Source organism: Pezoporus flaviventris, unplaced genomic scaffold (assembly GCF_033815535.1).
Source record: "Pezoporus flaviventris isolate CSIRO_AGI_PZ_B2104156 unplaced genomic scaffold, CSIRO_AGI_Pfla_v1 ptg000096l, whole genome shotgun sequence".
NCBI lineage: Eukaryota > Metazoa > Chordata > Aves > Psittaciformes > Psittacidae > Pezoporus > Pezoporus flaviventris.
The window spans coordinates 2480649-2507222 of record NW_026892644.1 but is presented as its reverse complement, the minus strand read 5'-3'; the positions used below and the strand labels follow the sequence as shown (position 1 = coordinate 2507222).

General features: G+C 42.9%; 1 protein-coding gene across 1 annotated transcript; it reads left to right on the top strand.

Moving 5' to 3' along the window:
• The first annotated feature begins 5230 nt into the window (after positions 1-5230).
• Positions 5231-26309, top strand: CD9 (CD9 molecule). The gene is made up of 8 exons (XM_061476321.1): positions 5231-5407; positions 16930-17032; positions 19722-19819; positions 20996-21070; positions 21994-22086; positions 23114-23203; positions 25181-25264; positions 25972-26309. Exons 1-8 carry the CDS (start codon positions 5342-5344, stop codon positions 26035-26037), a joined length of 675 nt encoding a protein of 224 aa, XP_061332305.1. The 5' UTR covers positions 5231-5341; the 3' UTR covers positions 26038-26309.
• Positions 26310-26574: the final 265 nt, after the last annotated feature.

Sequence of the window (26574 nt, the reverse complement as noted above, 5' to 3'; positions counted from 1 at the left end):
CTCCTAACAGTCTGAAATACACTCCAGTACCTGATATATAGTTTGTTTTAACTGAAATACTATTAAATGTATGCAGGTAGTTCCTCGTCACTCTGGCAGCATAAAAGTAGCCTTGGGGCAGCAGCACTTGGCAGAAATCCCAGGTGTTTTAAAAGCTGCATGTATATGACTTATTTCTTCCACTGTACATACAAGATGAAAACCAGGGACATCTTAGTGGGAAGTACAGAATGAAAATGCAAGAGAGTGGGTATCACTTGTTTACGCCAACCACTCACACCAGGGGAAGCTTTTCTGTTTAAAGCAACAATTTATTCTAAATAGCACCTTGCCAGACTTCCAGTCAAGGGATACGATTTAGTGTCAGCCACCTTTGTGGATGCTGGCACCTGCCCATCAGAATAATGAGAAATCCCGCGGCGGCCTTTGTTTTCTTGGCTATGAGACATAAACTTTGAACCACTTCATTCTTTTCTGATGCTACCTGTGTTTCTCATGCACTTGAAAAGTTAGGATTTTTCTTAACAGTTTGTTCCGCGAAAGTCCTAGGTGGCCCTCAGTGACCTAATTTTGAATCTGACATCTAAAAAGGTTTGCCCTAGCTCAACACACACAGTACAGTGCTACATTATAGCAAGGGATATGTGGCAAATCATGGGTCCCTGTGCTCAAGAACCCATGTAACTGCATGCACCACAATAGAAGCCACAGCCTGTGGCCTCACTTCTGTCCTCTGCTCCTAAAATAACCTCACCTATACCAAGAGTTCTGACACATACAGACATCAAAATAGTAGTTACATGACTCACACTCAGAGCTGCATGCATGTTACAGTCATGATTTCCACAAAGGCATTTTGCAACCCTTCATAGTCACAGCATTTGTCACTATCAACAGCCTACTGCTTATTAAAGCATTGGGAACCCATCCTACAGGTATGAGGCTGCTCACAGATTGAAAGCCAGATATAGCTACTACTATATGCAGCATGAGGGTCTTAAGTGGTAATTTAACTTGAATTGAAAAGGAGTTAAACCATAGGCTACATATTCAATGGTGTCAAACTGACTCTCTGAGAAATTAAGGAGCATCAAGACTGTATTTGTATTCCATGACAATTGCAAATCAGATGTGTCTTCTCTTCCCTAAGTAAAACTATGACATTTTCTACATCCTTCCTTCCTGAAGTGACCTACTTCCATCATTGGTAGTAGTAAGACAGAGTCTGAATTATTTGGAACTGATGTTTATACTTTGACTAAAAGTTTTAATTTAAACAACTAAGAATAAAATACTTTGGCTTTTTATCCCATACATTTTATCTCAGTGTGAAAATGATAACTGATTATGAAACTATTTTATAAAGGTTCCTAAGTTCACACTGATATTTTCCAGTTGCTCTCTCAACATTATCAGTACTAATGTATCATACACAGAGGTCTTATGCCAAATACTTGCAAGGATGTGCCTCAATCTCCTCTAATCTTCAAATCTCAGTTTAAAAAAAGTGAGTTAAAAATTGAAACTGAAGAGGTCTGGATTCAAGTCTTTACTTCCAGCTACACTTCCAGCTATAGGGGAAGAGCTAATTTCTAGTGAAATTTCTAGGGTTTTGTGAACTCCTCAAAGCCCTTCTCTTGTGGCAGAAAGCAGACTAACTTTCAGAATGCACAGATTTTCTCACAGCATGAGGTCTTCCAGAATTTAGCTGTTATGGATACCAAACACCAAATACTTTTCCACCAGCAGTGGAAAAAGGCCAGTGCCTTTGACACAGTGATATCCGCATGACTGACCCTTTGAGTCATTTTTGCAATAGAGTGAAAATCTTGACTCTACAACTCCAAGACCAGCCCCTCCTTCACAGCTACAGAAAGCCAGCAGGAACACTTACCCATCACGGTACTCTCCCATGTATCACACCATTCCAAATGATATACTGTATTTGAAAGAACCAGACCACTACCTCTAAAATTTGCTGGAAAAGGTTAGGCCAGAAGTAAGGCAGTTAAGCTGAATGCTCATGCATGAACTCAGGGGATGGATTTTGAGAGGTATGGGAAATAAGAAGCCCCAGACCCTATGCTGGTGTCATCTGAGCTATCAGCTCCCTGACAGCAGAGAAGCGATGTGGACGTAGAGCCTCCATCCTCACTGGACAGTCAGATCCATCCCAGCACATAGTGTACCAGTCACTACACTTAGAAGAAAAAAATCACTGAAGCTAAAAGGTAAGCAAAACGACCTTTTGGGGTCTTTAATTTTGTGACTGGTTGTACAGTTAGAGATGTTATTTCTCTACAAAGAACAAAATTGTTATCGTTTTTCTCCTCTAATCCACACTTCTCAAGAAACTCTGTTAATCCCAATTGTTCACTGGGGAACAATTTGTACTTTATCTCCCTGCAGTTCAAATCGTTTATGCCTGGCCATTTAAGGGAGCTGAAAGAAGCTTTTTAAAAGACCTGAAATTGTTTATGCAAAGAAGGCTAAAGGCATCAAGGTAGTTGACACTACTTCTTCCACATGTTCATAAAGGCAGAGATATGGTGAAAACAACTGTAGGAGGTGTGAACCCCATTACTTCTGCAGTACTTACCAGTGGTTCCCACCATCCTTTAACGCAATTAGGAGAGAAACCCCTTCTCTCCTTTGCCTTGCTATATAAATAAAAGGATCAAGGTCCTTTGAATAGTGCAGTCTGAGGGGAAAACTCTTCCCAGTGAGAAACAAACACTTCTCCTCTTCACTGTTGGTCCAAACAAGATATTTAATTTTGTATTAAAATAGGAGAAAATAATTCAGCTTATCTGTATATGAAAACTAAGTCAGTGTCACATATAGATGATTAGAAAGGTAATTTTAGGAGGCTTCTGGTAAACTCAGATTTAGTCTTATTGGCAATATCCTGACTTTGCTCTTCTCTGTTGCATCAGGACAAAATAACACTTTAAGCATCCAGTACAATTTTAAGTGCAGATAATAAAATTTTATGCAAAATATTTTGGCCTATTATCCCATGCATATACAAGGTTTTAAAACAATAAATCATTCTGAAGTACCTCTACAAGGGTCACGAATTTCCATTAGTGATGTCTACTGTGTAGAAATTCCGTTAATTACTGTCTCATTCCAAAGGTCACAGAAGATCAGGTATGTTCAGAGAGATGCATCTACCAGATCAGCAGACTCGAAGACTGAAACATGAACGTTCTCTCTGGACCCTTCCTATATAATGAAAGAGTGCCACATAATTCTTACTATTTTCATTCAGTATTCTTAAGGATACTAAAAATGCACAAATAGGTTTCACTTCTTCATAAATTAATTCACCAGACAAATAGCGAGAGTTTAAAGTAAGCACAAACTCTCAGGATGTTTTGATCCAACAGGTCCAGTTCTTGCCTCTGATCAACAGGCTATTGCCCATGATTTTTAATGGAAGTTGCTTTAACACAGAGTAAGCATGAAAAGCTTAATAATACACAGGCGGGAGGAGGGTATCCAATGTTTTTCTTTTACCCTTAACTACAGAAAGCTAAAGAGAGACATATTACTCATATTAACTAAGAGGCATCAATTCTTAGTGGCAAAGTTATCCAAAAAGACTCCAGACCAAAAGCCACACATGAAATCAGTCTCAGCTCAGCAGCGAGACATTGCTCCATTTGCAGTTACCACATGAGTTTAGTCAAGTGCATTTACTAGTTTCAGCCTTGCTGGATCTATATTGCTGTGGCCAGCCTCCATCTCTCTGATTCCCTTTACTGACTACATAACAAACCACAATGCTTGAGGTAGAGTCTGCTTCAAGTCAAACACTGTTCAATCTCCTCTCTGGACTCAAGTTCATCTACTACCAGCCTACTTAGAGACCCCAAACCAAAAGCAGCAGAAAACATCCTATGGCATCATTTAACTTGTCACAGCTCCCCACTCTTCTGCTTTCAGACTGAGGCCACTTGGATACTTGGCTACAGCCACAGCCAGACACACTTCCCAAACTCTCCCATTTTTCCTGTGATGCAGCAGGTGCAGAGGCCTCTCTGCTTGGCTACTCTTGTGCACTCCTTACTACCTTTGAATTTTTCCTAGCTCTTAATTTTTCTGCCTTGCTTTCTAATGCATTTCATTAATGCTTTGCAAGCTGCTATGTGAAAAGCTGCCCAGTTCAACATCTCCTCCACTGAATTAGCTCTGGAATGCACTCTATCTTATCATTTATTTTGGCAACAATAACTCCAACATGTTTTTATGTGCATTTCGGTAAGTCTCTTCTTTCTGTTTTGCTTGGGGGGTTTTTGACTCTGGATAGCTGCTGAATATATAGTCACATTGTATTAAATTAAGGTACGCTTGTACCTCAGTTGTCATTCATGAGCTAACAGACTCAGAAGTTGAGTGCTGAACTTTCCATTAAAACCAAAGGGCAATTCTTCATTTTTCCTGAAATTTAACGTTTTGTCTCACAAATGGGGTAACCTAAGAGCATGTGGTGGGCTGAAACTTACTCAACCCAATTTTTCTAAATTCATAGAACCATAGAATGGTTTGGGTTGGAAGGGACATCTTTAAAGATGATCCAGCTCCAACCGCCTGCCACTGGCAGCAACACCTTCCACTAGGCCAGGTTGCTCCAAGCCCCATCCAACCTGGCCTTGAACGCTGAGAGGGATGGGGCAGCCACAGCTTCTCTGGGCAGCCTGTGCCAGTGCCTCACCACCCTCATAATGAAGAATTTCTTCCTTATTATGTAATATAAACCTACCCCCTTTCAGTTTAAATCCATTCCCCCTTGTCCTGTCACTACATGCCCTTGTGAAAAGTCCCTTTCCAGGTTTCTTGTAGACCCCTTTAGGCACTGGGAGCTGCCCTAAGGTCTGCCTGGAGCCTTCTCTTCTCCAGGCCAAACAATTGCGCGCTTACAACACACAGATTCGCAACCCATCCACCTCCCGTGTGCTCGCACACCCGCCTGTTGCAGCACTAAACCACCTCCCCGGGACGGCGGCGGGACCGTGGGTACAGGACCCCTGGAGGACCCCCCACACACGCCCCCCTTCACCGGACAGGCAGCGACGGTAGGCTGCCGCTCCTGGGGCGGGGCGGGGCGGGGCGAGGCGGCAGCAGGTGCGGGTGGAGGCGGGGGCAGGTCTATGGGCGGCCGTTGCGGGGCGGGGAGAGCGCCGGGCCGGGCAGCCGCGGGGCGGGGAGAGCGCCGGGCCGGGCAGCCGCGGGGCGGGGAGAGCCCGGGACGAACCTGGGCAGAGACGGATTTAAGGAGTGGTTCCAGGCGGATTGCTCATTGCCGCTGCCGTCCCTGCTGCTGCACGCAGCCACCATGCCTGTCAAAGGAGGCACCAAGTGCATCAAGTACCTGCTCTTCGGCTTCAACTTCATCTTCTGGGTGAGGGACCTGCTCCCGGACTGGGTCGCGGCGGGGCCGAGACGTGCTCGGTGGGGCTGTCCGGGAGGGAGCTGGAGGGGAGCGGGGCGGGGGAGGGACGAAGCGCCGGGAGCGGTGGTTTGGTTGGAGCTTTTCGTTGTTTGGCTTCACCTGTTCCCTTACTTTTCCTGGTTCCCGGGAGGAGAGGGGTGGGTGCACAGTCCTTCTACCCCACCTCTCTCCCTCCTGTTACGGGGGTTTCCCCGGTGTGGCCGCGATACCCTAGTGGGGCGGTGGCACCAGCGGCGGCTCGGTGTATCTCTCCCCTGGCCGGCCCCGCCGGTGCGGGCGGGTTTTGATGCTGTCCGATTACGTGCTGTGTTTGTGTATGTGGTGGTAGGACCGCGATTAGGTAAGGCAGGTGTGTGTCCTGGCTCTTAACGTGTGCGGGGGGGGTAGCGCTTCCCACTCCAACAGTACACGCGGCGCTCCCCCTGAAACTCTTGGAGGGTTGTACTTGTTTCTCCCTGGTCTTTTCCGCCTCGACGGCTGTAAACGCCTTCGAGAAGCCGGTTCCTCGCAAGTTAACAGCGCTTGCGGTCGTTAGTGGGAGCCTCGGCTGGAGCTGTGGCTTCTGCCTCCTATCTTCCCGGCAGCGTCTTGTAAAGAAAATCCTGTAGTAGTTTAATCTGTAGGAGCACACTACCCCTGTGAGTAGGAATCACATCGCTGGGGCAGTTTGCCGCAAGACTATCTTTCTCTGTCAGAAAGCATAGCTTAACTGAGAGGTGCTTCTCAAGCACTTGGGGTGTAGATGTCTGAATTTGGCATCTTCTGCCTTATGGAAAAGTACCCAAGGATGTGCCTATTACAGCAGGCGTGAAGTGCGAGGATCGAAAAATGGATTTTCTCTTGGCTATCTGCTACAGCAAAGAAATGGCCTTGTGACTCCTTTTTACCATCTGATGTGGAGAAATTAAGTCAGAGCTGTGGAAAAAACTCACTTCTGGAGTTAGAATATTGCGTGTGGGATGGCCGGACAGTGCAATGCAAACAGATAAAATACTTGTGATCACTCAAAAATGGCTTTCAGCAAAGTAAGGAAATGAAATTGGGATGCAGTTGAGGGAGGTTGTGCAGAGGAACTTTACAAGGGTACAGGAAAGCATGCATTGATTGCCACCTGAGACTCACCAGGAGGGTGAGTGGGGGACGTATATTCAGAAGGTTATAACTAGTAAAAAGAAAAGCCTACCAGTGCCCTGGCTGAAACCTCTGAGTCAGCGGGGTGCTGAAAGTCTTGTTGAAACCATAGGAAATATGGCTTGCTTTCTGGTCTTTTATATTTCTTTTTAAAGCTGCAGACTTCCTACAAACTATGTTACAGCACAAGAGCTATTGCTGTGGCAAAGGCTTTGTCTCCAAGATGCTCTTAATGTGAGCATTGCCACTTTGTCTGGAGCCCGTGGCTGAGAACACGACACATTATGTAGCTGTGGAGGTACCTGTTGCCTGGGGGTGTCATGGTAATAAAGCTCGGAAGCTTTACTTGCACTTTGGGTGCCCAGTAAGTGTGGATGTAGGCTTGACCTGTCAAGAAGGTGGAAGGGAAGAAGAGTGGTGGGGAATGGGGCCATACCACATGTAAGCTGGTTCGGCTGCCCTGAGTAGAGCTGTTGCCCAGAGCAGCCATGAAAGTGATGCTTTTCAAGTAGCCCTCTCAGGGGGCTATATAAGATGTGGGAGAAGGAAGAGAAAGAGTAAGAAGATAAAGAATTAAAAGGAGATAGATGTTCCTTTCCTTATGAGTATCCCAACAAGTGGCAGGAAGTACCAAGAGGCAGTAGATGCAAGCAGCTCGGGTTAGCCAGAGATAAGTATTTGTAGACTGGCTGGATTAGTCCTTGGCTTTCATGGCTCACTACATGTATTTGTGCCCTAACAAAACTGCTGAAGGGAGTTTAGAGTATGGTGTTAGTGAACCTCATGTCCTCTAGAGGAATAAAGTAGCAATATCTTGGGCTATTTCAGAATGTTAGGCCTTGGTGAACAGTGTAAAAAGAAGTGTCTTGGGGCGGGCAGCACTAGAGGGCAGGAACAACCCTAATACAAAGACTTTAATGTTTCTTATATGGCACTGGAGATGTGAAAAGTCTACGAAGTAATGGAAATAGACTGAGCAAAAGTGGTGTGCCTGAGTGCAATTCTGACCCGAAAATTTAAAGCAGAATCAGTGACTGGCTCTTGGCCTTGGGAACCTACCCCCCAAAAAAAGCCTTTGCTTGCTTCTGAGTAGTCCTGGGTGTGAGGTCCTATTGTCCACACACTACTTGGTGATGGTAATGTAGTTTGATTTAATGCACTTTTTGGAGCAAGAGACTCTAAAAGATCCTGTGAAGCTTAAACGATACCTCCTTTTTAAAATAAGCTGTCCTAAAAGGACAGGTGAGGAATTTAAACAGTCTGCAGCAAACCTGCAGGTATCTGTAGACTGCATGCTTGTATTTGCCTCCATCAGTGACTTGGGCAAGGGTGAAAAGAAGCAGAAAGTGTGAAACAACTTGGTATAAAAACAAGAATTGGGAAACTCTGAGAAAGTTGAAGCTGTGTCCGAGAGAAAGGTTGATAAATACTGGTGTGTCAAATACAAAGATAAAGCTAGCCAAAGGAAAGCTTTAGGGGAATAACTTGCAGAAGCAAACCCAACTAAAATATCTCTCTTCAGACACATGAGGACCAGGGATCTTCCTGGAGAGATCCTTAGAGGCAGTGATCAGTCCAGATGTGTGTGGGGAAGTGATGTTCTGTAGGACTTCCCCTTGCTGGCGATGCTTGGGGAATACCTTGGGGAAGTTTTGTGCCATAACCTACCTTTGATTCTGAATCTCTCATAAGCTTGAATTGACCTCTTGATGAAAAGGTGGTGAGACAACAATAGCAAATGCTGATTAACATCTTTGCAGGGTCACACACAACAGTTGCTTCAGAACTATAAATGTGTTGTGATTAGGTAAAACCTATGCTCACCACCCACTTCGGTGCTGGAGGGCTGGAATGCAGTGAATTTGAGGCTGGGTTTTGTTTTATAATATTCTGGTGTATGTAGAGAGTGGCATACATGGTGCTTCTGGAAGAGGCAGAGGAGAAGATTCTTTAGAAGTAAAAAGTTGATGTACACATGGAGCTGTGATGTTGGAGAAGAGAGAATGGCTACTGTGCGGGGCAGCTGGACTTCATGAAGCTGTTAAAGTCTTTAAAAGCCTGAATCTTAGAGACAAGGGCTGGTTGATGTTAGTTCACTTGTTCATTGTCTCCTGGAAATCACAGAGCTCCTAAAGAAGACTCAGCAGTTCTGGAGTAAGTTCTTTGTGGGGATGAGATGAGGTGAAAATCTCTTGCAGTAGAAAGAAGTAACAGAGCTGGTATGGAGGAGTGAACTGAGTGGTGATTAGTGCAGTCCCACCTACTCTGGACAAGCATGTGAAGTAACACTTTGGTGCTTGTGCAGCATCCGTTCTAAGCTGTGCTGAAGATAGGTGCATGCTAATGTAGCAGGCTATGTGACATACGCCACAGGTAGGCATAGAGTAACGTGTGTTAGCATGAGTAGTAAGCAGCTTGGAGTTGTGAAATAGTTGGTTCAGGGGCAGCTTCTTCAACAGAGCAATGATGATTTGGGAGAAAAGGGTCTGTGATGAATTCCCAAAAGCACCAGCTGAGTGTTCAGTTGCAAGAGGAAAACTGCTTCACAAGTAAAAGACATAAGAGGGAAGGTGATGCCACTGCATAAATCCATGGTGTGCTGATGTCCTGCAGTGCTATGGGCTGCTCTGGCCTTCTGTCTACTTTGAAGGGAAAGTTGTAGAGCTTGGTGATTTGTGGAAAAGGAAGAGGAGGGGTTTTGCTATCGGGAACTGCGAGTGAATTGGGATTCTTCAGTGTGGAAATGAGGAAAATGTGCTAGAGGTCTGTAGGATCACAACTGGCCAGGTAGGACCTGACTGTATTGAAAAAGTTGGTAAGAACTGACAGGTGTTAAGTCTGTAAAGAGGAAGTTTCAGGAGAAAAGGGTATAGCTGTTGGAACAGTGGTTGTGCTTTATACCCAGCAGATGTGGAGCATGTGGTTCAAAGCATACCTGGCTAACATGTTGTGCAGCAGTCTTATGTTAATTTTTCTTCTTTAAAAGTATTGTCTGTTTCTGCACAACCTGTTTAGCATGTGAACAGGGAGGCTAGTCCTGGGAAATGCTACTGACTGCCTTTTGATAACCCTTCCTGAGGAGGCCCTTGTAGATTGCTGTGCTAGATTGTGATCATAACCGGCCTGATGACTTTCTCCAGTTGGCAAGGCCAGGCATTTATCTAGCTAGTATGGTGTCCTCTGAAACTTTTGGGATTCCAGAGCTTTGGTTAGGATGTGCTTGTGGCCTGACTGGAAGAGGGAGGGTGCTCATGGATGGCTACTACAAATGCTCATGAAGTCTGGCTAACTGTTGCATTTGTAAGGAACGGTTTTTATTAGTGTGCTTGAATACATCAGTAAGGAGATCCAGTCCCCTCTGAGGTGTGGGAAGGAGGGGTGGCAGCATTTTCCTGTTGGTTCAGCTATTACTGCAGACACCAGGCTCCTAGCTCCTGTTGTGCTGTTTTTGTCAGGGTGGTATAGTCTCATCTGGGTTTGCATGCAGTTCCTGTGTTCCTAGTGCTGGCCCTGGTGTCTTTGATTTGGTTTGGTCTGTAATGAAAGCTCTACCAGTTCAGGTCTTTGAAGGTTCTGGGGCTGATTTGGAGTGGGGAGGGAGGTGTTGAGGTTGGTACGGAACTAATACAAAGACTTATATGTTTTTTCTACCATGCTGTCTCAAACTTGGCCAAGAAGTCAATGGAAAAGTCATGTTATGTGCCTTAAACCCAAGCAGTGGAGTGATCTTAGCAAAGCTGGTCTTGAAGAACCTTAGTGTGTGTGCTTGATTACCTTGAGCAGTGTAATGAGTGATTACCTCTGGCCGAGCTCCCTTAACTTGCAGGGTTTGCTCAGGCTGTTGGCCCTGGTGACAAAGTCTTTTCCTAATAAACACTATTGGCTTCCAAGCAGCTCAGTGCATGTCAGGCAGGTGCCTAGCATGGCCACACATATGGAGCATGTGCCTGTGTGTTCTCCCACTGGCTTTCTGCTGCTGAACAAAAGCAAGGGCTTGCATCATTAAACTTAAATGCTGTGTTTTTCCCCTTGTGAATTTTGTAGAACACAGGCGTCTGCTGCTAATATTTATAATTTAAGTATTAGAGGCAGAGAAGTGCTGTACCATGCATCAGAGTTCATGTTGAGTGTTACAGCAATTATTTTCTTGTTCCTTTACATTACAAAGCAACTGTTTTGTCCTGGCACTCTGCTCTTCAGAATGTTTTCTGCTATATAAACAAATGCATTTGTCTAAGGGAGTGCCTGCTAAAGTACAATTAGCAAGATTAGGCCTGGAGGGCTTTTTTCCTTCTGTAACTTGAAGATAACCAGTGACTTTGCTCTGAGACATAATCTCCTCTGCTCATGTTGCACCAGGAACAGCCAGTAGCAGGTTGGTGCTCTGACTGCTGAAGAGGGTCTTCCTTGCTCAAGTGGAGAAGAGGACTTGCAGGATGGATAGGGGAATATGCACGTGTGTGTATATGTGCACACATATACGAAAGAAACAAGTTAGTTTTTGTTTTCTGTAATAAATCAATTTACCTGCTGACTGCAGTGTGTATGAATCAAAATGCTGCTTGGGCTCAGCACTGTATTTTAACTCTTAAGTGCTGTGAAGTCAGGAGTGGAGTTGGAGGATGTTGCCTTGAGAAACCTGATGTGAAGCTACTTGTACTTAGAGTTCTAGCAGTCCTAGCTCCTATTTGCAATTTAAATTGCAAATATAGTAGACTGGCTTCTGAATAGGAACTTGTATGAAATGGGTACTAGGCCTGGCTGTGGTTCAGGAATTCTGTAATGTTGCTCCTACTGTACTGGAGCACCATTTTACTTCAGTTAATGCTGTGACATTAACTTAGTCCACAACATTCTTGAAACTAGTTTAAGCAGAAAGAAAATCCTTCCTTTCCAGTCTGCTCTTTTAAAAGAGTTTGGGAATATCTGCAATTTCTTATATAACTGCTAGCACTCACTACACATCTGTTAGGAAAGCTTTTTTAAAGAAGTTTGAAAACCTGTGCTGTTAGTGGGTAACACTAATCCTGTAATTAAGGGTTTAGATTGATGGTGAGCCTCATCTGTACTTACTGTTTATGGTGTTTTATTTATAGAGTACCAGCAAGTAACAGGACAAAAGGACTGTTCTACTGCTTGTAATGTTCTCAGTTTCTTTGCCCATGTGCTTTGCAATATTATACATCTGGCCCTGGTTTAGTTAATCCACAGTCTTGGTTGGTCAGTCAGGAAAAAGTTAGTTGTCTGTCGGATGGAGAAGATCTGAGTCAGATTTTAGCTAAATGTTTTTCTCAGTTTATGAGAAGAAGGGAAGATAGTGGCTTTTTTCAGTCTACTTTTGCCACGCCCTGGGTAAAACCTGTGTAAGGAGCAACCACATAGAGCCTGACATATCATCTTCAAGAAAGAATCAATAACAGTATTGATGGATGCAATGCTGAGCTGACAGAACTGAAAGTAGTAGTTTTTTTTTACAAACTGTCGTATTTCCACACATTGACTTACCTTCTGCTAGAGGTAACGCCATAAACTTGTTAGAAGTAGGATATAAGCTTCACCTAATATGTGCTGAAATAGAATCCATGGTTTCCTTACAAAGGCCTTTTCTCTATGTGCTTTGATCTATATATGAGGAGTTATTGCAGTGTTGTATTTCTTCCCTGTCCCTGCCTACATGCTGTTGAAGGGTAACCTGGTGGATGCTGAGGGGACACACCCCTTTGAAAGCTTTATTTGCTAGCTCTAAGGGATAGATAGCTGCCTGGACCTTGAGCCCCTTGAGAGGTGGTTCTTCTGCAGTGTGCTGTAAGGTGTCTGCAGCAAGTGGGGTACTTGCCAGGGGATTGTCCTTTCTCAAGATGGGTCAAGGCAATAAAGTCAGTAGGAACTGTACAAAATGGTCCTTGCAAAATAGTGGTTAAACCCAGAATAAGCCTTCCAGCTTTCCAGAGTACTGTCACACACTGCTATATCACGGGATACGCTAACAAAGATTGGAATTTGTTTGAAAAGCACAGTCTTTTGATGTGTTTTTACACCACTAGTAAAATCTAATTACTCCTGTGCAAGCCCTCTGCTAGGAGATGGTATCTGTGAAACTCAGGTGTTATAGGAAGAAAAAAATGCAGTGGGAATTGCTTGATAGTGTGCCTCAGCACTGAATGCTCCAAGTTGATGCTGAAGTTGGTAAGTATGGTGAAGGGAGGAAGGCAGAGTGGTCTATATTGCTTCTGCCTCCAGAATGGACAGGTTGTTTCTCATCTCAAGTATATAGTGACTGCCCTCTGCAGTGGACTGATCCTTTGTCAGTTCTCTTGTCACAGAAGGGTAAAAGAAAGTAGGGTATTAAAGATAAATAATGGGACACATCCTTAGATACGATCAGAGGAAAAAACATGTAATTTGGAAGGGGGAGATGGCAAGAGCTGACTTTGGAGAAGGTACTCATCAGTGTTGGGAGCCTGAATAGGTGGGAGAAGGTATCTTGCACAAGAAGCTTATTAGAGAAGGCACAAGGCAGTGTAAGAAACAAAGATCAAGAAAAGCTTTTTTTTCCTGTCACAGCAGGCAGAAAGATGCATGCAACGGTAGATCCTGTGAGGCAATGGGTCATATTTGCATGCAATGCAAAAAGCAACTAGGAGTCCCTATAAGACTAGAGGAGGAATAACCTGGTATTTTTATCTTTCTTTGGCTTATGTCTGTTATGTGTCTATTCTGTAATGAAGTCAAGCAGAAATTTGCTGGGAGCTCTAAGATGCTTTGTAGTGGTTAGGGGAAACACAAGGAAGCCTCCTTAGCTCAAGCAGAGATGTTGGTAGCATACTTGTGCCAGGACATGCACGAGAACCACTGCCACAAACTCTTACAATACAGGGAGTGAACAGTACCCTTCATGTTTTAGTCAGATTGGTAAAACCCTCTACCTTCAGAGGTCCCTTTCCTGTACTTGCTGCTACAGAAATATACTAAGTATTTCATAAGCACACAAACCTGTTTTCCTAGTTTTGTAGGGTTTTGCGCACAAAGTGGTAAGTTTCAGGGAAACAGTTTTGTTCTTTTCCTGTTAAATTTCTTTCAGCACAGGATAGATCTTACTAATATCCTGTATTACTCAACTCCTATGACAAAACAGGTCATCTGATCTGTTAGATTGGGAAAACACTTGGGTTAAAAACCCAACAACCAGCTCTTCAGTGGATATAGTTCCATGCAACCTGGGCAGGGGAGCTTGCACCCCCCCCTTCCTGGGGAGGAAAAGCACAGCTACCAAAACTGCTGTGACAAAGCTGCCAAAAGCTATTGGCCCAGCCTGGGTGAGGAGAGAGGTGGCTGTGTACCAGCCTCTGCTGTATCAGATTGGTCTGAGATGCTGCCAATTGCAGTGGTGCCCATGGGGCAGTGCTTGCTTCTTCCTCTGGTGTTGGTGCCCTGGTCTCTTGTTGTTTTGATGGAAACTTGAGGCTTCAAATTACTTTCTTGCCTTCTGCTTTAAAAGTGCCTTTTTTTTTTTTTTAGTGCAGTGGTCATTGTGGGTAAGGAGAGCATGAACTGAGAACACAAGTATGCTTTCCTCAAACGGAGACAAAAAGCCACTTTTCTTCTTGCAAGAAGGACCTGTTTTTTTCCCCTAGTCTGTGATGGACAGAATCATCACTTTAACCCTACCATTTTTTAGTGATGTGGAACAGATAGCTGGCACTATTGCTGTTCTATGATCTTGTAAGTCTCTGGCCTCCTTATGGTCATCTTAACTTTTTCCACAGATTGGCTTTTCTAAGGGGAAAACATGCCACTTAACCTTTCCCCCCACCACCACACAGAGTTAAGTGTGTTTTTTGAAAGGAATAATATTGGGTATGTGATCTCTCCCAGTTTGATTTTTTGGAAGAGGTCATCAACCAAAGCAGAAGGCTGAGACTTGTAAGATTATCTGCACAGTTGTAACATAGCTTAGATTTTCTTCTCAGTTTGAATACTCTGGCCTTAAAGGTCTGCTGGGGGATCAGCTCTGGGGTTTAGATTTGCAGTCCCCTTGCTGTGCTGTGCTCAATGTGCAGTGTTGCCCCTGAGCTCTCTATTTGCACACTTAGGTTTGTCAAGCCACAAGCACAGGTAGAAGCAGACAGCTGCATGTGCTCAGGCTTCTGGCTTTGCAATTCATGAGTTCCTAGCAAAACAAGCAGGGACTATAGGTTTCTTCTAATGCTGCTGATCTGGGTGCCTATAAAAGCTGAAGAGTGCTTGAGCCAGGAAAGTGAGTCTCAAGCAGAATATTATTTAATATTGTGTGACTTAGCAGTAGGCTAGAAACAGTTCATGAGGGTGTTCTTCCGTCACTAAGCACTTCTGGTTTCCGAACAGGGGCAATGAAGTGAGATGAGATTGGAGAGGCTTTTGTAAGTGATGCTGTAGCAGTGAGTGCAGGTAGAGCAGCAGCCCTTCTCTCTGCCAGGCTCCCCACTGCACCTCTCCCTTCCCCTGGGGTACTGCTGTGGCACAGTAAATTGAAATAATGTTGTTGTGACATACTGTGTGCTACTGAGGTTCTTCAGCATAATTTAACATTGTTTTGTCAGTGCAGCCCTAACAAGGAAAGTGGCAGGTATATGCAGGCTTTGTTCTTGCTGTGTGCTTTGTGAGTAAGCCTGCACCTACACACCTGTGACACCAATAAAGTGCTTTTGCATGGGTCTGGAAACCTCTGTTTGGGTTTGGCTCTTTGCATGATGTATCACTTCATCTTTTTCCCAGCTAGAGCTCTGCACCTTCTCTTTGAGGCAGGCTTGGGAGTTGGGCACCTGCCACACAAGAAATGCTGGTTTTTGTGGTGCAGCTGGCCTATTGCTTTTCTTCACTGATACCTGAGCCCTTTGGCACTTCAGTTGGGACCCTTTCTGCTGAGAAGCTACAAGGGATATACCTTCCCTTAAACTCTTGCTTAGCCCCTTGTGTGAATCTCCAAAGCTCTCCCTATGATTTTATTTGGTAAACAAGTTTAGGAGGTTAGAGAAGACAGCTGTGGGCAGCAAATCTGTGTCCATCCTTGAATGTGATACTCTCACAATAGTGAGAAAGGGCTCCCATGGTTGAGGGAGTTGGGCTTGTTGTGGAAGGAGTATACTCACAGGTGCTTTCTGTGGGAATGCCTTTCCATACTCTCACTGAATACTGACATTAGTAAACACTTTCCAGTGTCTTGGAGGTAAATCAAGTATGTTGTTCCCTTCTTGAAGGAACTTATTGGAGAAGCCTTTGGATTTTTCTCTTCATAAATGCTTTGCCTAACCAAAGCTCTAGACTTATGAAGCTTGTTGTTTACTCTCAAGTTTAAATTTTAAATGTCTGCTGCAGTGCATGGTATTTGCCCTTATCTCACTTTTGTAGAGTTTTTTTGATAGTTAAATAGTCCTCAAAGGAGAGAAGTGTGCTGAGAAGCACACTCAAACTTTCTAGTTTGCCCTGGCTTCTCTTTTGCCTGCAAGACAACCCTAGGCTTTTTCCTTTTAAAACTGGAAGGATTCAGTCTGTTCAAAGCAAACTGTTGCTTTTGCCTTACCCAAGTGCAATCCCCTCTTTCCTGCAACACTTCTCCAATACCTTTTTCCAGATATTTCATCCAGAAACTAATTTATACACACAGTGATTTACTGCAAACACAGGCACTGATGTTAAGAGGAACCTGGAGACACACAGGCAGAGATGATAATAAAATAAAACTAGATATTATCTAAAATTTGATTGCATTGTTCCAGATCAGCACACAGCAATGTTCCTATTTCAGCAGCATGTATTTTGCCTCTTCCTGTTAGTGTGGTAACTTAACTGGATTGGTTTTGTCCTGTTTTGCAAGAAAGACCACTCTTTCTAAAAGCTTTGCTGTAGTATGCTGAACTCTTACCAGTCTGTTTAACATGCTAAAACTTATCTGGCCTTGCATGGTGGGTTTTCGTCTGATCCACTTGTCCTTCAGTGTGAAGATTTAAGATTACAAAGCCATGCAGTGTCATTACAGTCACCCAGAATAAAATGGTGGGTGGAGGGGATATTGGAAATACTGACACTTGGCACTTGGATAAACCTCAGGCATTTTCAGTAAAGAATAAGAATGGTATTGTTCTTGTGTGACATTGTACTTTAATATATAAATGCATCTGTCAACAAGATGCCGCCTGTCAGAAACTAAGTTTGTTCTTGTTTTGGTATCCCTGTCCTTTTATGCTGGTTCTTTGTCACCACCTCTTTAAATAACAGAGCTGTATCCTGTGTTTACTTCTGATGTTACTAATGCAAAAGTGAGCGTATTTGTATTATCTAACATGGCTTACTTGTTCTTGCAGCTTGCAGGGACAGCAGTTCTTGCAATTGGACTATGGCTTCGGTTTGATTCGCAGACCAAAAGCATCTTTGAACTGGAATCCAACAACACAACATTTTACACAGGTAAGCTAGGAGATGGCTTGTGGTGATAGATTGCACTTTTGCACCCTGATTTCCAGGCTGCTTAGAAACCTTAGCCTTCCTTGAAGGCTAAAGATGTATCAGCCCTGAATAGCCTCAGCAGGGTGGAGAGCAGCTTCCTCTGGCTGGTGCAGGGGGCGAGCCATTCTTGCGAGCTCTTGCACGGACAGCAGCAGCATCATGCTAGTGGTTCCTTGGCTCTTTGTGTTGTATATCACTTCAGCTTTTTCCCAGCTTAAACCCTGCAGTTCCTCTTTGGGTGCTGTTGGTAAGTGTGTTGTAATCCCAGGGACTCCTGCTAAACACGGAAGATGTCTCCTCTTGATGCTTCTCACAGTGAGTCAGCAAAGTTTCACTGCAAACTGAGTAGTCACAGATGATATCAGTAACTAATTTTTTCCTCTCCAACCTGAGCTACCCAAATCCACAACTCTATCACTTCATCTCTCAGGAGGAGCATATTGTCTAACTCTTACAGCCCTATGTATGCTAATGTATATTGAATGTAATGGAAAGGATGCGCAAATATCTTGGCTTATATGAGCAACTATGAGAGGCAGCCTAGATCAGTGTAGCTTCAGTTAGGCCAGGTGGAAGTTATTCCTTGATGTATTCTATTTTGCAGGATTACTAAGTAGGGAACAAACACATGTTCAGTTTGCTATTCTCATCTTCTAAGAATTCCTAACTGAATCGGACCTTATCCTAAGTGTAACGTTTTGATCTCCACATTCACTTCTAGGCTTGGGCAGAGGAATACATGCTGCTTTGGTGGTTGCTACCTGTAGGTGCTCAGCCCCTTTTGCTGAAACTGAGTAGTTGTGTTTGAAGACCTCTAACAATTGGGAAGAAAGCAAATCCAAATATATACCTTATGTATATGTGTTGTCTTTGATTTGGACAATTCTTGTACATACATATTTTGCATCCCTGTAGCACCTAGATTTGCCATGTCCTATATGGCATCATTTGGCTGTCCATAGGGTGGTTAGGCTGGGATTATTGAAATGCTTCTGTGACTTTGTGAAGAATCCACAGCAGACAGTTTACCTGTGAGAGCTTGTATTTCACCCTTGATATGCTGGCATGGTAACAAACTGGGTTCTTCTGGCAGCTGCCAGGAAGATTTTCAGATGCTTTTAACTGTTCTTTGGAAAAGGAGCAGAAATCTAAACTTAGCAGTTGAGCTGAATATTTAAGAAGTCTTATTTTGGGTAGTGTAAAACAACTCTTTCACCTCCTAAAAACATAAAAGTTTTATGATTTGATATTTAAGCTACTGGCTCAATGCAGCCAGTGAAACCTACCTAAAATATCTGTAGGCTAAAGTGAGTTTTAAAAAACTTTAATAGGAATTATTGTTTTAACATATCTTTCTGCGAGTAGTCACTGACTGCAGTTCACAATGGGAAATTGAAAGAATCTGCCAATTTGTAACAAAGTAATGAAGCAAGTTACCACAAAAGCTTTCTATAGGACTGAAATAAGAGGTTCTGATGGTCTTTTTTTCAAAATGGAAAATGTTTAAGCTGGGGTAAAAAAAACTAGTGCTGGAATTTCCTGCTGATAGAAATGTCACCCTTAATCCCTTACATACACTTAATCAAGCAGATGTTTACTTTGGCAGCTAATCTTACTGGCTTGCATCTAGAAAATATTGTTTGCAAATGCTTACGTATGGCTTTCTTTAAATAGTATTGATTGGGTCTCTGAAGGCCAGAATTGTATTTCTGTCTATATTGATAGAAATGTCATACTGATTTAACATGCTTTGTGCTAATTCTTTGCCTCATGTTTCACCACTCCAGTAATAGTTTCTTGCCATCCTTTGGGAGTTGTTTTGCTCACTACATCTTGCTGCTCTCACCACCTAGCAGCTGTCATGCTTAATGCTGGTGGCTCCCAAGCCTAGGAGGAGAAGATTTGGCATAAATGAGGTCTCAGCCCAGAAATGGTTGCCCTCTATCCAGCACACTACCTAAATTCAGGGCAGAATAGTCTACATGGTCAGCCACTTGATAATGGTTTGAAGAAGTATCTGCTTTTGCAAAGGCAGAAAACAGCCTCTTGTAGTTTAGAGGCTGTTAAGTTAGGTAGTGTAGACTTTTACCACCATGACTGGCGGTCATGACACATGGAAACTGACACTGACACAATTCAGTGTTTCCTGATGGAGAAGCAGGGTAGAAAGCATTTAAAGGCATATGGCAGATGATTATAATGCCTTTTAATAACCATTCTCCTAGAGGTAGCATGCTTCAAGAATTCTCTAATGTTGATATCACTAGTTCCAGCTGTTTCTGACTGTAACATACTCTTCATCTGAAGATAAGTTAATAACTCTGGCTCTGAGCCAGTTTTAAAATGTCTTACAGCTTGTCCTAGATGGCTTTATCTTGCCCATTGTCTAAAACCTGTGAAACTGTGGTGGTGGTACACATTAATTGTTGCAAGTTTAAACTTCTATTGATCAGTTTTCCTGTAAGTGTTGATGTTTGCTTTGAAAATGAAGCATGGCCCCCTGGTTTGGTTTTGGGTTTTTTGCTTGGAACACCTCAGTAAAAACCTTATGCCTTGTCAAAAATCACAAATGTTTTTTGTGGAGCAGCTAATCTTATATGTTGCTGCTGAGGTCTCAGCCTGTATATGTGTCTGGTTTTGTCCTCCCTAGGTGTTTACATCCTTATTGGAGCTGGTGCACTTATGATGCTGGTTGGTTTCTTGGGATGCTGTGGTGCGTTGCAGGAATCTCAGTGTATGCTTGGCCTGGTAAGTGCTTAGAGCAGTGTTTAAATTTTTAGCAGCATAGTGAGGAAAGGAAAACATTACTGTGCAGTTAATGGACAATAGATGCTGGTTGTTTTGGCTCCACAATGTTTAAACTCCTGGTCACTTACATAACACTAAAGTGTTAAATATAGTTTCCATTTCTGACCCTAAATCCAAATGTCCCTATTGTGTTTGAATACAGGATGACCTCAGGAGTTAGTGACATATTCAGACACTAAAGTATGAAGGCTAGGGGTATATGTGGACACAGGACTTAAGATATTGATAAGAGTAAAGCTAATTAAACAGTTTGCCCTGAACTCTGAAGGCTGTGTTATGCATGAGACCAGAACTGTGGTATTTGATCCTTGAAACAACAAGCCTCTACTGTTTATAATCACAGGATGAGCTCTTCCAGTTAACAACTGCTCTGCAAGCCAGTTACTGGAGAGCAACCTCATTGTTTTCAGACTGGAGGGGCCAGTAGAGCTTACTGGGTTCATGCACATCTGTACACTTGTGGAACTACTCATCCAAATAACCAGATGTAGTTAATAAAAGACTACTGCTATAGCTGGTGAACAAACAATTCCCCTTTTGTGGCATGGAAGAAGTTGCTTTCATATTTTTCTTGTAAAATTATGTCTCTAGCCCTTTGTAATTCTGACCATATCTTTAAAGTGCCTTGTGTTTTGGACCTGGTAGTCAATTAAATGTAGAGCAGACACTTTTATTTCTATTTTATGGATTACACAAAAAAAGTAGTAACCATTAGCTCTTTAGGAGTTGATGGAAAGCTCCTAGGCAATGACTCCTAAAGCAATAGGAGTGACAAACCAGAGAAAAGAACTGGTGTCAGCTGTTGATGTGCCTGAGTGACCTGAACAACTTCAAAGTCTGAGTTAACAAATGATTGGCTTTAATTACCACTGATCAAAAAGGAGGACTTCTGCTTGGGAAACACTGCTGGGTGTTCTGATGCTCCTGGGAAGAAGTGCTGACCCAAAGCAATGTGGCTTCTTTCCTAGTCTTACCAGTGTTTCAGACCTCCACCTGGAACCTGATTAAGTGAGGGTTCCTGCAATGGTGGACACCTGGGGACTCAACAAGCTTGTAGTACATGTGTATGATGCTCTTTTGTGGTGCTGTGGTCTTAATGTGATCTTTCTTTTCTAGTTCTTCCTCTTCCTATTTGTGATTTTTGCCCTTGAAATTGCTGCTGCAATCTGGGGATTTGCAAACAAAGAAAAGGTAGGTTGCTGTGAAGTTGGCAGGGTGGTGGGATGCTGGAACAGGCTGCCCAGAGAAGCTGTGGATGCTTCATCCCTGGTAGTGTTCATAGTCAGTCTAGATGGGGCTTTGAGCAACCTGGCTTCAGTGAAAGATGCCCTTACCCATGGTGGGGGTCTAAAGTAGGTGATCTTTAAAGGTGTTTCTGACCCCAGCCATTCTGTAATTCTGTAACTGTGCCCACATAAAATTAGCTCTGTACTGAAATTTGTACTACTCAAATCCTGATTACCCAGGGAATTTGGGGGAGAGGAAGAAGACTTGCTGTAGCAAAGCAATAATTTAATAATGAGTCTGTAGCTGAGAAGCCACAATCCAAGATGGTGTTGCATGCTAGAAATGACCTTCAGGCAGTACCTGGTTAAGCTATGAAATGAAGCAGGCCATCACTGAAACTCTACCTTTTCTAGGTATAAGCTAGGGCAGATAGGGGCTGAATGTTTCTGCAGCTAAAACATAACTGGTTAGGGCTGTCTCTTTGCAAGCAGTCAAGATTATCTTGTTTCAAAGTAAGCTGCTTGGTGATCAGGGTTGCTTTTCTGCTTACATTATACAGGAGGGAAATACAGCAGCTTCTGGGGTACGTAAATGAATAGGGAATATCTTTATGTAACCAGTGGGCAAAGATTTGGTATTTTCATTCATAGAACCTCAGAGCTTTAGAAGGGAAAATTAATCTTACCTGTTTAGGTGTGGTTTCTAGGGTGTATACCAGTTAGGCTAACCTGTTCTGGGTGAGAAATACCGTCCACCTTCTGTTTCTACATATCAAATGGATGAGTGTTGCAGGTTGCAGAATTGTTAATGACTGACTTAAAATGAGTTTTTCATAATTAATACTAAGGTAAGACAGTAGTATACCACAACTCTTTGCTGTCCTGTAGGTTATTGAAGAGTTAAAGGAGTTCTACATGGAAACCTATGAAAAGAGATCTCAGGCACCTGCCAGAGAGACCCTGAAAGCGTTTCAGTTAGCCGTAAGTATGTGGTTATACTTAAATGAGACAGTAATGCAGCTTTTTAACACTGTTTTGTCATCTAGTCCCTTTACGTTGTTGTACTGAACTAACTAGAAACCAGTTTGTATTAGTAACAAATTGCAGAGGTATTTGTGTCAGTGAATTCAGTATGCCTTTTTGTCCCTTTGAACCTCTGAAATGCATAGAACCTTGCTTTCCTAAAACTCAGAAGCAAGGTGCTAAACTCTAGATCTGTGGGTACTGATCTAGGGACACTGTAGTATGCATACCTGCATCTCTGTGAAGAGCTCATCTTTGTAAGAGGTACAGGTTGTCATCAAAATGTGTCTGTGCTTTGAGATCTAGCTCTTCCTTTCATAATCTTTTCCTTTTATGCAATAAGGGCTTTTTAAAATGAGGCTTATATTACTGCCCTGGGTTCAGCAGTAGCAGTCATTTTTCTCCTTCTTAGTAGTTGGTGCAAGTGCTGTGTTTTTGACTTTCAGCCTGGGAACAGTGCTGTTAACTCTGTTTTTAGTTGCTGCTCAGTAATGTTTACTCTGACCAAAGACCTTCTCAGTCTCATGCTCTGCCAGGGAGGAGGGGAAGCTGACACCTGACCCAAACTAACCAAAGGGGTATTCCGTACCACAGCACGTCATGCCCACTGTATAAACTGGGGGCAGTTACCCAGAAGGGCTAGATCACTGCTTGGTCAGGCTGGGTATCGGTTGGTGGGTGGTGAGTGGGTGTATTCGCTTCCTTGTTATTTCTCTTATCATTGTTATTGGTGGTAGCAGCAGTGGTTTGTGTTACACCTTAGTTACTGGGGTGTTCTTATTTCAACCCATTGGAGTTACATTCTTTTGATTCTCCTCCCCATCCTTCCAGGAGGTGGGGGGAGAAAGGAGCTGGGGCAGGACATTGCAGGACTTCTGAGCAAATTTGCACAAGATCTGTGATAACCTGATGTAATTTCTTTCTCCAAATGCAGAGCAAAAGTAAGGATTATTTAACCTGGTTCTCTTCCTGTTTTCTCTTATAGCTAGACTGCTGTGGTCTTACAGGAGTTCTGGAGCAGCAGTTCATGGACACCTGCCCAAAGAAGACCATGCTTGAGTCGCTTTCTGTAGTGGTAAAGCATGACTTACTTCAACAGTTCTGCCCAATGAGTAGAATGAGAAACATGTTTCCGAGTAAACCCTTCTAGTCCTTGGGGAAGTACCCATATTGCACTTTGCAAATTATGTCTATATTCAGTCTGGTTGTGGAAAATCAACATACTATTACTATGGAAAGAACAAGCAGAGTCAGCAGGAAATCTGAACTTGGACAGGAAGTGCATGATCTGTGTCACTGGGCTTGCTAGAGGGATGGACAGCATAAGACTTCACCTAAAAAAAATGGCTAGAAGGCTCTCCTCCTGGCTGCTCCTATTGCCAGAGCAACTTCCTGGTGCTGCATGGGAGCTGTTGCCTTTCTTCTTGGTTAGGGAGCATGAGGTGGGAGCAGGTCTGAAGGGGAAAAGGGAGGGTAATGCACTGGTGGCCTGGTGAGTATGTCACTGTGAAGCCAATTCTCTATTATGATTCCCCTGTTGAAATTGCTGCAAAGGTGCCTGTATGCCATAGCTCTCTGTGGCATCTTGTATAGTTCCTAACTACCCCTTTTCCTCTTTCTTACTTGTTGCTTTTACTTCATGCTCCAGGACAGCCTGTATGAGTCTTCCTGTATAAATAAGTTTCTTATGATGCAGAAATTAAAGTTAATGACTTAATTTGTTTTTTTCATATTACTTGTGGTGTTCCTTTTGCTGCAGATAATTTTGTGCCTTCAAATAACTGACCACATGAAACACTTCAAATCTGTATTTAGACTGTATTTTTAGTCTTATCAGTACAATCTGCTATGAGTTAGCCTATGTGGAAGTAGCTGAGACAGCATGCAGGTTTTATTGCTTGGCTTTATTCTGCTAAGTGTGTTTAAGTTTCATCTGTTGGTTTCATCTTGTGGTTTGTTTATGGCCTAGTCTCAATTGTAGAAAAACAGTATATAGACTGTGAGATTAAAGGGATGTAATGGTGTGGCTCATCTGTGTGCCTCTACGAAGCACTGCTGTATTGATACTGACTTAACTGAGTAATTCTCACCAGTATATCCCTTTAATACTTGATTCAGTCTTTCCTTCTGGACTGTATAAGGGACAACTAAAGAGAAAAGCTTTCAGCAGCTCACTCTAGCCTGCTGCTGGAGTAAATAGGACAGGAGTTGGGATGAGGCTTTGACCAGCTACCAGGCTTGTAAAGATTTAGACCTTTGTAAAAGTTCCTTGCCGTTTTCTTTGGCTGCCATATGTCCTTGCTGGAGAAAGGACTGTACTTGACTTTTCTAGTTGCAGTGGTAATTCACTGTGCTAGGAGCTTCAAACTGGCATATCTATGAAACTACCCACAGCTTAGCATGTATGCAATGCACTTCAAGAAATCCTGTCATTACCATGTCTGGAAAATTACAATAGCAATTGGAAATATTAAGAGTGGCTTCAATCTGTTTCAGGAAGGGCTGAGCAATACATCAACTTAAATGATGACAGCCAGTAGTAACAAGCCAATTCTAGTACAATTGGTGTTGGTCCTGATCTACTTGATCAAGGGAATCCTGCTGTAACCAAGGCACAGTCAAGAGGTTTAGGTACTTGAAGAGTAGAGTTACTTCTCCAGTTTGTGTTGTAATATCCCTGGCTCTTTAAAGATTAAGAAAAAATTCCTTCACAGAGAGAGTGCTCAGGCATTGGAATAGGCTGCCCAGGGCAATGGTGGAGTCGCTGTTCCTGGGAGTGTTCACAAACCATGTAGATGAGGTCCTCAGTGATATGGCTTAGTGGTGGCCTTGGTGGTCCTGGGGTGGTGGTTGGACTTGATCTTAAAGGTCTTTTCTAACCTAGTTGATTCTGTGTGGAAAATAAAGGCCAGTTCAGAGCAGTTTTCAAAAGCTTCATCTCTAATACAAGCAGACTTGGTTGAAGGTGTAGCATCAGTTGGCAGGCTCGAGCTCAAACAAGCAAGCGTGTATGTATGTATGAAACACTAATGAATGGTCTGTTTCTTTTCAGTCATGCCCTGCTGCCATTGATGATGTCTTCAATTCAAAATTGAATGTGATTGGAGCAGTTGGCCTGGGCATTGCTATAATAATGGTGAGTTTTCGGGTTATTTAAAGGGTAGCTGTGTGGCTAAAGGATACTTGCTGCACAAGTCTGTTGAACAGTGCCTGACATGGCAGCCTACAAGCCCATTCTAGTAATGACAAGTACCAGCAGGATTGGGGTGTGTACTGCAGGGCCCTGAGGCAGCACAGAGGGTTGGGTGTCTTGGACCTCCTGGCTTCTGCTTTGGATTAAGATCTGCCTCCTTGTAGTTTTAGTAATGGTGAAGTTATCAGTAGTGCATGTGTGTGTATAAATACAGGGTGAAGATGTATTGGTCATGTTGCCAGCCCACATAATCCTAATATCTCTTGGGAATCCTTGCCTTTTTTTTGTTCTCCTTTTAGAACTATTAAGGATCTGCTAGAGAACTGAAATAACAGTGCTAGTAAGAAAATGAAAACATTTTTGTTTGACTTCTCTGAAGGAAAGTATGACATGGATGTGAATCTGCTGGAATGATCAAAGACTTCTTAGGAGATAGTGGTTTATAGCTGTTTATTTTGAAGTATTGAGCATGAAGGGGATTCATGAGGAGTGAAATTTTGAGGGTGGAGAGGAAGGGAGAAGGGACATGAATTGCAGAATAGAGTCTTAACATAGCTACTTTTCCCAGCCCAGAGGCTATGCTTGTCCCCATGTTGACAGAAGAATGTGCTTTGGTCTCCCAGTTTCTAATGTTTTTGTTTTCTTTACAGATTTTCGGCATGATATTCAGTATGGTTCTCTGCTGTGCTATCCGCAGAAACAGAGAAATGGTTTAAGAGCTTAAAAACCCAAGACTGCTGCACTATAAAATCTGTCATTAACTTTAGTGTTCTGAAAGCATTTCTAAAAAGTTATATATTTGTTACCTTTTTAATGCTTTATTTGGTACTGATGTAGGTTTGCTTTTTGTTATAGATTAAAATGATAAAGATATATCTGACTCAAGACAAATACTGTACATAAAATATCTGACTTTCTTGAAACTTACATAATTTGGATGTAATTTATGTTGGAGACAATTTGATAATAAAGAATAAGATGTATTGTGTGTTTGGGGTAGATGAGGTTATACTACGCTTATTAATCATTATTTGATGTGTGGCATGGAGTTGAACTTGCATAATGTGTCAAGCGTTAAATCACTAGGGCTTTAGTAGAAAGCAAGAAATAAGTCCTATGCCAATGCCATATTTGAAGGGAATTCCAAGGAATGGACTACTGTCAGAGCATGTTTGGGAAGGTGTTGTCATTTTCCTTTCATTGGTGTGTGTGAACAAAAGTAGCGCTGAATCAAATACCTAAAATGTTACTGC